Here is an 11,796-nt window from a genome sequence, read left to right on the forward strand (position 1 = left end):
CTCTCCAAGTCTCAGAACCCCTATCAGCGTGGGGTTCATCTCCAACCAGTAAAATGTCAAGATAAATTGTCTGTAACAATTTGTGTTGTTCGCATTTCTATCTAGACATGAAAATCTAGTAGAACGTTTGGTCTCTAATAATTAATCACATGTTTAAGCATTGTTTTATGTTAGATCTAGAACGGAAGAATCAAGAGGTTGAAAAGTCAAGTGGAAGAGGTGAAATTGAGTTGCGGTTATTAATATATGGTGTCTATAACTTGTAATAAATTAAGGTTACAGATATGAAATTTGATATTTGGAGTTTTCATGTAAAATAATAAAAAAAGTATTTAACATTTTCAAAAAACTTTATTTAAAAGGGAAGAAGAATTGGAATGGTTCCAGACCTGTATTTACCCAGGCAAAATTGGTATTTTTGCAATCATAATCATTATTACAACTTCAAAAATCTTAAATATATACACAGTTCAATTAGGTGAAAAAATAAAATGAAATCTTTGAGTTTTGCGTCCCACGGTTATGCCGGTTAGACTAAAGGAGACGGTGATTATGAGAAATGAATGAAATGGTGGAATGAAGAAAGTGGGAGGAAACGGGAGAACCCCGAAAAAACCCACGCACACGGTGTTTGTCCACCACAAAGTTCAATTTCAATTAGATGAGAATCCATTACTAGAATGTAAATCAGGTAAAATATATACGATAGTTAATTTAGAAAATAAAAAGAAAAATAAGTATTATTAACATTTACCCAAAGAAAGCTAAGTACATTTTTCGCACAAATGAATTAGGTGAGGTTATAAATTCATAGGAGAAAGATAAGCATAAGATCAACAAGAGTGCATGCAGGGTTGTAAATGAGAGCGCTCATTTGAGCTAGCTCTCGTAAGCGCGCTCGTTTCTCGTTAGTTTTATCATGAGCTAATTCTTTTCAGAAATGTGAGCGTTTGTTGACCACATACACGTTCAACACCGTATACTTTGATTTTCACAAAATAATGTAATTGTTCATTTGTACGTTTGCTGTTTTCTTATGTCTGAGAAGAGATTTTAAATATTGATTTGTAATTAAACGATGCGCTAGAAATAGCTCGAGGAACTGAAAGTGCATCTATTTTAAGTGATATTTGTTTAATTGACTGAATTTATCATTATATATATATATATATATGTTACCGTCAGAACCCGAAATTAGGTAAAAATAGAATTTCCTAGTTAAAACTAGTTTTCTCAAAGCCGCTTCGAAAGAACTAGTATTAACTAGTCAATACTAGAATTTACGATGTCAGTTAGGTAGTTCTAGTTTTTACTATTTTTCCTTCTAGTTAAAACGTGTTATTACTAGTCAAAACTAGTATTAACTGAAATGTGTTACCGTCAAAACCCGAAATCTGTTGAAACCAGAACACCCTAGTTAAAACTAGTTTCGTCAGCCTTTCGTATTAACTCAGTATTAACTAGTGAATTGTAAAATTGACAACGCTTATTAAGAATGCGTAGTTTACTATTTATTTTCATTAAAATACAATATTACTAGTGAAACCTGAAGAAATGTATTAATATTTATTAAGACACTTAGAAATAACTTTTCTTTTGCACAAACATCATAAATGTTCCTATATATTTCTAAGAAGTGTTATGGCACTCACAATATCATAGAAATCCTTTGTTTTGCAGTACCTTGCGAAATATAAGCCCTCTTGCATGCATAACATGTGAATCCTTGTCGTTCAAAAACAATTCTATAGAAACACTTATTTATTAAGAAATACACAGAAAAGACTTCCGTTTTGCAGAAATATCTGAAATACTTTTGTATGTTAGCACAAGGTAAAATACACACTACTATTGCACTACTACTTATTCAATTCGGTGGTGCCAAAGCCAATCTACCGACGTAATATTGTATATTTATTATGAAATACAAAGAAAAACGTTTTTATTGCTAAAACATCTGAAATGTTTCTATTTGTTACCACAAGGTAAACTATCATGGCATTTTGAGTTGCAGAGAAAACCTTTCTTCTTGCACAAGCATCTTTTCGAAATACATGCTTTCTTGCACACACAACGTGTGAACCCTTGTGGGGTTAATGCTGCTTTCCTGGCTGCAGTTCTCAACGAAATTTCAGTATCTGGTACTTCGACTGCTGTCAGGAACTGCTCGTGGCAAATGTCGAATTCAGACCTACAACAGACACATTTTGTTTAATCACATGGTGTGGGAATCCTGAATCACTTATATAAAAAATAATAATGACTTTCCAAAACAAAATAATAATGTATTTTAACACACAATTTCCACACTCGTCATAATAAGTATTTCAGAGAAACACCGGTAGTTAATCTGCGTATTTCCTACAAAAAAGCCTATGCACTAAAGCACATTTCACGAGTACCGGTTTCACAAGCTAAACAACAGTCTTTTACCGGGATCAAGTTCGTGACATGTTATCAATCTACTGGTGAGTACACAGCAGACAACAGATGGATTACACATTATTAAATCGGTTCCGGAAAAACATAATGGACATTATAACAGAAAATTATTTTGACATAAAATGATGTGAAGAATCCATCATTATTTCGGTTAATAATAATATTACAGATACGTATAAAACACTAACATCTATGGTTAAGGGTGTTGACCAAGCTCCTTCTCATTAATTTTTCCGTTTTTTGAAGATTGTGAGAAGTTGTAGGTCACTATCACCATTTTGGAAAGCAAGCAAGACAGAATTTAAGTAATTCTATGATCTAAAAGGATCAGCGCTGTAAACAATTTACTTTCTGTATAGAAATTTGAATAGCTGTGAATAAGGATGTCACGCTGACTACTCAAAAATCTAAACAAAAAAATAAGTTGTTTACAAGAATAATCCTTTCAGATCACAGACTTATTAAATTCTATCTTGCTTGCTATCCAAAATTGTGATAGTGACCTACAACTTTTTACAATCTTAAGAAAAAGAAAGAAAGAAAGAAAAGAAAGTGGTGGGGAGCTTAGTCAACAGCGTTAACATATACAATATAGCTCTTAATTACCGAGCGGCCATAGATCAGTTGGTAAAGTGCTGGCTTCGCATTCGGAAGGTCGCAAGTTCGTGTCCAGCGGCCTACCATCCTAACTGAGGATTCCCAGCTTTTATCCCTCTCATACCAATCAAAGAATGTGATAGTACCTATAAAACTAGGCCTTAACCAACTTCCTTCCCATATGCTATCTCGTGCCCCATCCCGGCGTGTACCAGAGATGCTTAAAGGCCTTAAATGAAAATGCTTAAGGCCTTCTGCGGGCGTGGTCGCGGGCTCTAAATCCCGCTGGGAGCCCTCCGCCTCGGATACAAACCCGAGCCATGGTTCGGAACGCACTTTAACCTGTAGGTCCCGTCGTTAGAAGCTCCTTAGCTTGTTTAGGACGTTAATACAAATTCTATCAATAAGGAGCACATAAAAGACAGAAAACTTACCTGCAATATAATTTATCCACCTTTCCATCCTTGGTTCCAATCTTATGCAGATCTTCATTTTTTTCTAGAACAACTCCAATGACATTCCAAAAATCCGCCTTTGCTCTGTCCATATCCGGGATTGGTATTATGACATTATCTCCCACTTCAACAGGTAGATGGGTGGCATCAGAGATACGTTTCATTTTCTTGGCCCGCTTTGACAAATTTTCACGTGCTTCTTTCCTGGATGATGTGATATCAACCGCACTAGGACCAGCCTCATTTTCTCCTTCATCAAATGTTTCATGTTCACCAAGGCGCTCATTCATGTCCTCAATAATACTCACGAGGTCGTCCTCATCGTTTATGTTTTGGAGAACATCTGATAACAGTGCTGAAGTCGTAAGTCATACTCTTGGCTCAATGCCGAACATCGCACGGTATGGAGACTGTTTTATTCCGGAATGATAAGCTCGATTTTTCATAAACTGAACAAAGCGGAGACCATTTGACCAGTTTGTTGTTTTATTATCATGCGTCCACGAGGCAAGCATATTTTCTATATCTTGATTTGCCCGTTCTACTGACCCTTGGCTTTGGCTGTGCCTGGGCTTACCGTTGACTAACTTTAACTCAGGCCAGAGTGTCGTTAGTTCCTTGATGACAGAATTAACAAACTCTCTGCCATTATCTGAATGTAAAATGCAAGGGACACCAAATGTCAAAAATATGTCTGTCAGTTGGTAGGCTACTTCTTCAGCTCTTTTGGTTTGCAGCGCTCGCAGTAAGACAAACTTCGTCAGATGATCCTGGTATACCATGATGAACTTACGATCAGGGTGTGCTTGCATGTCTGTCAGGTCCACTTGACATAGGCTGTTCATTTCTGTGTGAAGTATTGGCTTAGAAACAAAGCCCTTCTTTTTCATACTTTTCTTCCGTTGACATGTTTCACACATTGACAGAAAAATATTTATCATTTGAGTTGTAACGTTGGCATATTTCCTAGAAGTTTCAGTTTTCATTCTATCTCGACCTCCGTGTCCCACAGCAACATGTGATGCTTCAATAACATCAAAGATCTCCTCGGCAGGTAAGTAGTACTTCACAGGCTCACTATTCGACACCAGTTTTTTGTTTCACCAATTTCCAAAACATTAAACCGTTTCAAACGTCTGTACTGTAAAGGTGTTTTCTTTGCAGCAGATTTTGCCTCTTCAACTTCAGTTAAAAGTTTACTGTAAACGTCCTTGGTCATTGCATTATAGTGACTGTCTTTTTTCATTTTCCAAACGAATAATTTCTTTGAAGAATCTTTCCTTCAAAATTGTTTCTTTATCGGACTGACTCATTACAACGAATAATCACCTCACACTTCCCGAAACACTAACACACGCGCAGCCACGACAACAGAGACGCACCTACACACTTTACAAAGGCTCCGAACAGACTGAGAGAAAACAAAACAATACTTTCCCAGTAGGAGCAAGTCCGAACTTGCAGAAACACTGTTAACTGATCCATTTTGGTCAGAACTAGTTTTAACTAGTAAAAACTGTATATGATTCACATTATATAGTCTTTTCGTTAATTCCAGAATTACCTAACTAACATGACTAGTTAATACTAGTTCTTTCGAAACGGCTTTGAGAAAACTAGTTTTAACTAGGAAATTCTATTTTTACCTAATTTCGGGTTCTGACGGTAACATATATATTTAAATTATGGTAAGATAGTTATGTACGAAACAAAGAAAATATCTTGCCTTGTGTATAATTGGTAGGCTATTTTACTCTTAAAGAAAACAACAGAAACAGAGATTGTTGTCATCTGCAAGTTTTATGGAGAAGTTATCTCGATATAAAAAAAGAGTGAATTATTTCTTGAATCCGTCCATGTAATAACGAAACGTAATTAGTTGAGCCAGATGTTTAACATATTTCTTTTATATTATGTTTAATTTCTTTCTTCTTTCCTTCTGTGAACAATGGTTTTTTTTTTTTTTTTTTTTGTAACGAATTCAAATCAAGAGTCAAATTTGTTTTGAACTAGAAACAGCTTCAAAGAAATAAAATATGGAACGTCAAAGATGTTTTTCAACTAGAAACAGCTTTTAAAATAAACTTGAACTTCAGAGCAGTAACATGCAATGACAATTATGAGATTCAATGAGAAAGAAGAACAATAATAATACACATACACTACCAGTGGAGTGTAACACAAGGACGTAAAAGTTCAAACAGAACAGGAAATAATACACTGTAAATTATAATTTGCATTACGATAAAACTCACAAAATGGTGGAATGTATAAGGTAGCGAACTTTCCTTCTGTTTCTTTTAACTGCATTACAACAAGGACACGAAATGAAAATGATGATAATAATATAATTGCATTTTTACGAATTCCTACAAATTTAGTAGCTCTCGTCCTATCTTCTTCATCATCATCCTGTGTGTTTTTTTTTTTTTTTTAAGTGAAATACTTCCTGCATAATTATTTTCAAACAGCAATTAAATACTGTTCGTAGGATACTGTCTTAGATTCAAGTAGACATTACTGTATCGTTGTTACACATTCTTGGTTCTAGTTTTTCTCTCTCAATTTTATACTTCTTTTGTTTGGACAGTTCAACAACTGGTAAGAGAAATTCTTAGTTTTATAAATGAAACGAAATCTTTACGTTTTACGTCCCACGGTTATGAAGGCTATTCTAAAGGAGGAGGTGATTATGAGAAATGAATGAAATGGTGAAGTGTAGAAACTGGGAGGACACGGGAGAATCCTGATTAAACCCACGCACAAGGTGTTGGGCCACCACAAAGTGCACTCGACGCTAGCTGGGATCGAACCAAAGACCCCATACATAGATGTGAACGGTCTGCCACTGAGCTACCGCAGCCCTATCTTAGTTTTATAAAGTATTTAGTAGTTTGATATCTAAAGAATTTTAAATAGAGTAAACTGCGCAATCTATAGAGACTGTATTATTTTATTTTTGATTCAAGAATTGAAATCAGAACTTCACTCGTACGACCGAGACAAACATGTCTGGATATTGTGTTTTGGCATTCCCAATTTATGCAATTTATGTAATTTATGTAATTAGAATATTTTCAGGAAAGATTCTTGGCTTGTAGTTAAATTTCTAACAGGAACGTTTTCTTAGCGCACGTAGTTCTGAGATTTTCATTTCGTGATGGAAGTATTCATCCTTAGACACTGCTGTCGTTTGATGCAAGATAAAAGATTTTTATACTCTAGATTTACTTATTAGTTTTCACTAATACCTTAGTTTTGATTAATGAATTGTTATTTTCTATACTATCCGTCAACTGAAGTTCTCATATAAGTAGAAGTAGTAAATGTGTAAAGAGTAACAAGTAGTGTTACCGTTAGGAACAAAGATACAACAATAGATACAATAAAGTTTGCTATAGATATACCACATTGACTTGACACCTAGTCTTCCGTTCCAAGCGCTGCTATCGGCTGGGGAAATTCCACTCTCTTTTGCTAAAGCTCTCTCGCTTAGCAAGAGCTCAATCTTTATTGGTTCAACGCGTGGGTGTGAGCTTTACTTCGCATTTTTGCCACGGCTCAAGACATTTTGGCAGCACTATACATTTGCAGTATGAAAATAACATATTCTTAGAGGAAAATAAAAAAAGGAGCTGAATTACTGTATTATTATCAACGAAAAACATTTTATTGCCGCAAAATTAGTTATTTTTTCATTTTTCTCGAAAACTATTTATGACAATTTACGAAATTATGTTATTTTACTGTTCACTTACGCTTTCCAAAGAAAAGTGAATATGGTGCAGTGCATGTCATTATTTCAACGTGATGTATAATGAAGTACGTCCTCAACCATCGTATTTAAAATCCAACCCTATATACGTATAAATATCACGCCTAAAAAGCAGTATAATTACAAAGCATCCCAAGTAGGATGTTAATATTTTAAATTCAAAAAAGTGCTAAAAGATAAATCGTGCATCCGAACGCTAATTTGTGAATCAAGGGACTATACGTGAAAATATAGATAATTAATAAATATGTTAATTTGTAATCGAACTCTAAAGTAATTGAAGTATTCTTTATATACATTAATATCACGAGATGATACGAGCAAGCCCATTGTATGAACATAAGTAACATTGCAGTCAATTATCACTTCTCGTTTATCACTTGAGCCTAACTTCACTAATCTCGTAACGTCTAAGATTATTTTAATTTTCTTGGAAGTACTTTGGGGAAATCTTACAGGCCATTCACACAGTCAGCTGCTATGTTTCCACTTGAACAGCGTCTTATACGTTTAGAGCACTCTCACGTAAAATTTGACCACTAATAATATTAAATGAGTTCGTAAGTGGATGGCTTTTGCTATCAAGGTGGTCGATACATGTTGACAAAAAATTACGAATCTTTTCGTGGTCTGCACAGTCAGTTTTGATACGGGACCCTGTCTTCTCCTTGTGATGGAAAACTAAGTCCTCATTTTTTAGTTTCTTCATATCGCCCACATCTATCTGAATTTGACCAAACTTGTTAAAGGAAAGAGCTCAAACTACTAACGTTTTCGGCTGCTCCTAATTCTTGTCTCTCTTGATCGTTTGAAATTATATGAAGAATAAATAAATATATTGCGTATATTTTGCATATATCTCGTTTACTTTTACGTTTTTATCACTAAAAATTCGATACAAAATACGAAAAGAGAAACATAATTCCGTGACAGTTGGCAACTATGAAGTTTAAGAGAGGAAGTAGAATTCCTACACAACGAACACGTTTAAAGATGTTCACAAATGGTGAAGAGACAAATTGGAAATAATTTACAAGAAATACATATATTTGAATTGTTCGGAATTTGCTTTTTATGTACTAACCGTATTTAGAAGTCAAAATTTGTACTTCCCTATTTTCCTTCTAGTGATTGTCTGGCTTTTATTCATAGCTCATATGAGAGTTTAAGGGCTGTATATTTGGAATATATATGATACTTGACTTGTTTTCAATATTTTCTATGTGAAAATTTTGTAAAATAAATTATTTTGTACAAAAATTATTTTTGTAACTTTATTGATAGTTGGTAACCTTGACATTTGTGAGAAAATTATGAAATTCCATTAGTTGGTTACTAGCATGGTTATTTATATCATATACATGAATTAGTATTGTACTGGCAATAGGAAACGTGAAAAATGAACCTATGTTGAGATAATACAGTAATTTAAGACATGGAAAGCAAGAGATCACTGCATCCCCTTTACCCCCTTTTGCGAAGTTTCCCCAAGGTTTACAGAGTGGCACTCGTGCAAATTATGATAATACTATTCAACTTACAATGTTCACGTTTTCTTATATGTAAATTCTTTTACTTCTAGTAGCTTAGGAAGGTATATTTGTATAAATAATATATGATATTAACAGACTCTTTTATCTGGATTTTCCGTTACAGTTAACAAACACTATCTTTGGAATTAAGACAAAACATTATGGCAGACACAAAGGATCCCCTGGAGTTTACTTCAATAAGAACGTCGTTAATTATTTTTAGGCACATTGAAAGGGTTTTTCGCTTCTTTGACTATGCCTACTTTGGAAACATATACTTTTGGATATTGATTACCACATTCATCTTAATTACTGCTATTGCTTATTATTATGCATTTCGCCCTCTCGACTGGCGTTGGGTAAGTTGATTCTCATAATTTGTATATGTATTATGATTTATAGCACGTAGTTATTAATTCTTGCTTTCATATTTGATTAGAGTTTGAATTTAGCTAGGCTATATATGAGATGGCTATATGAGGCCTTTCACCAGCAAAGCTATGTGAGATGTTTGTCATACTGCACTGAGAAAAATCCGTTCTCGAACAGCGGTGTATTGTACACATATACGGTATCCTCTTGCTTGCTACAGAAATCAGTACGGATAATACGTTATCAGTATGTTATGTAGGCATAGATCATTCCATTGCAGGATGTCTGATATCTAACAGTCATCTTTATATTCCATACAAGCTATATGTTATATACGTTCATTTGTATGTGATATCCTGATCGCCTATATTGTTTCATATACAAAGTACATATAGATGGGACACTTATACAGAAAGTATTATAAAACATGCGTTTTCAGTTATACGTTTCCTGTACATTAAGTCCAAAAACTTCAGGATTTACAAATGTAACATACGATTTTACGTACGTCACATACAATTTTTTTCTCAGTGTGCTTAACTGGTGTCCAAATCACATAAGCTCCCGCCTGGAATCGAACCAGGGTCTCTCATGCCAAAGCCGATTATACCAACCACTTAACCACAGGCAGCTCATTGTCATATTCGGTACCGGTATAAATTATAGTAAAACTATAATTTATATAGTAAAGTATAGTAAATGGCAGAGAAATGTTATCATTGAGCTGGCAGGTAGTGGAACTTCATTCTCTAGCTAACCGTAAGTGTGTGCTATTTTATGTCTGCATGTTTATAGCTCTCATCCTCATTTTTAATTCATTTTTAAAATGTAACCATTAAACATTACATATCTTGAGCTCCGGCCCGTGAAGAACATTACGTAGGTAAAATGATTTTCCTCGAGAGCCGCTACTTGTAATATTGCTGATTAAGAAAATTAAAACACAACAAGAGGTAATATGAGTAGTATGAAATTTACAGGAACAGATTTGTTACATGACTAAACTATGTACACTTGATTAACGTTCACCTCCTCTGGAGAGTAATGAGTTTCTTCTCAGTGCGTAGCAGTTTCTAACGAGCACATCGGCCTAACCAATATCTCCCACAATATCATACCTAACATTGGACCGCTATTATGCTCTGCAGTTTACATCGGCAGATTGGATTACGACGGTAGTGTTTCAAAAGGTTCAAGCGTGTTTTCTCCAGAAGTATGACTGTCGGTTACTCAGCACACCACGTATAATATTCATGAGCCCATTATAGCCTGAAATATTTATGATGCCTGGTCAAAGATGTGCGCAGTGCGTTAGCTTAAAGTTCAGCAGACCGTATGAGAACATCGATACGCACACTCCACGAATGTTACTGTTCTGCACTAGGTGGGGCAAGAATAGTTGACACGTAATATTTAGTTTTTGCTAAAAACACTTTGTGATAAATTTGAAACAACACACAAACACCTTTTGGATTTCCTCGAAATCCAGGCAGTAAAGCTCAAGGGAAGTTATCGTTAGGCGCTGTGTGTGAATTAAGCTGATCACCAGGGCCCGGATCTTGTTGACCTAAAATTTTCTAGAAAGTGACCTATAAAATGACACTAAAATTCCTGTAAAATGCCCCTAAAATTCACAAAAATTGACCTAAAACTTGCGTTTTCTTAAATGTTTATTTCGTAAAACATTGACATTTTTAAAATATCCACTGGATTTTAATTAACGTTTGTCATTTATATTCAAAAAGTTTTGTTTCAGTTAGTTGCAGTCCATTGATCATTTATGTCCGTTGATCAGTCCATTGTACGGCCTTGTAAGTGTTGAAAGCGTCAACTTACTCCCGAGTTGAAACTAGGAAGCACTCTTAAACAATAAAAGTTCGCAAGTGCAGACTACATGAAAATAACAGATAAAAATCTGTTTAAAATTCTTGTACGCCTTCTAATCCATTTTTAGTTATTCACGTGATCACATCGTTTGTGGTCAACAACCCAAAACTATCTGTTTGGACACCTATCAACCCCCATCTTTCGTTAACCAGTTACAGTTTAGATTTCATTAGCTTGTTAAGAATGCAGTTTTTCCACCCCAATAGTCAGGAAGAAAGAAAAGAGATTATTCAACTTCGTCTTTTCCACAACTGTAAACCGTGTTCATTTAAAGATTTCCTTATGTAGAAGAAAAAGAATAAAAAGACCATAAGTGACCTAAAAATTACCTTAAGATATTAAAAAATGACCTGAAATTTCAAAACGGCAAAAAGTGACCAAAAGTTGACCCTAAAAATATATATTTTTAGAACCTAGAGTTGATGAATAACGTTTTTATTAGAATTTGCCTTGTCTTATGCGTAACAGAAAAAAGTTGACTTGTCAACAAAATCCGGGCCCTGCTGATCACAATTCTGCATTGTGAGGAAAAGAATTGCTAAACATATACGTTTGTCCATATTGCAACTACACAATATAGAAAGTTTCTGTATTTTTATGTTTTTGTTTCATCGTATTCCCTGTGACTTGTTTCTATGGGGTATTTAAAGATCAGACTCTATCTGTTAAACCCCTAAAATGTTACAAAAACCCGAGCCCATATAGTGAGATGTATCACAGAGTGGTAAGAAACATG

At 34.7% G+C, this 11,796-nt stretch overlaps 1 protein-coding gene and 1 pseudogene across 1 annotated transcript; both read right to left on the reverse strand.

The window, feature by feature from the left end:
• Window positions 1-1,968: 1,968 nt before the first annotated feature.
• On the reverse strand, window positions 1,969-3,784 carry LOC145692470 (uncharacterized). Its single transcript, XM_081767778.1, has 2 exons — window positions 3,474-3,784; window positions 1,969-2,191 (listed from the first exon to the last, which is right to left on the reverse strand). The coding sequence occupies exons 1-2, from the start codon at window positions 3,782-3,784 to the stop codon at window positions 1,969-1,971; spliced, it is 534 nt and encodes a 177-aa protein (XP_081623904.1).
• Window positions 3,785-3,862: 78 nt separating this feature from the next.
• Window positions 3,863-4,414, reverse strand: LOC145692471 (KRAB domain-containing protein 2 pseudogene; annotated as a pseudogene).
• Between the last annotated feature and the right edge of the window lie 7,382 nt (window positions 4,415-11,796).

Source organism: Thermobia domestica, chromosome 8 (genome assembly GCF_964235325.1).
Source record: "Thermobia domestica chromosome 8, izTheDome1.hap1.1, whole genome shotgun sequence".
NCBI classification, from domain to species: domain Eukaryota; kingdom Metazoa; phylum Arthropoda; class Insecta; order Zygentoma; family Lepismatidae; genus Thermobia; species Thermobia domestica.

Bases quoted from the DNA above. Each gene is read 5' to 3' on its own strand.
- LOC145692470 (XM_081767778.1), bottom strand. From the start codon at position 3,784: ATGAATGAGCGCCTTGGTGAACATGAAACATTTGATGAAGGAGAAAAT. The intron at 2,192-3,473 runs GTAAGTTTTCTG...TGTCTGTTGTAG, and splicing joins GTGGATAAATTATATTGCAG to GTCTGAATTCGACATTTGCC.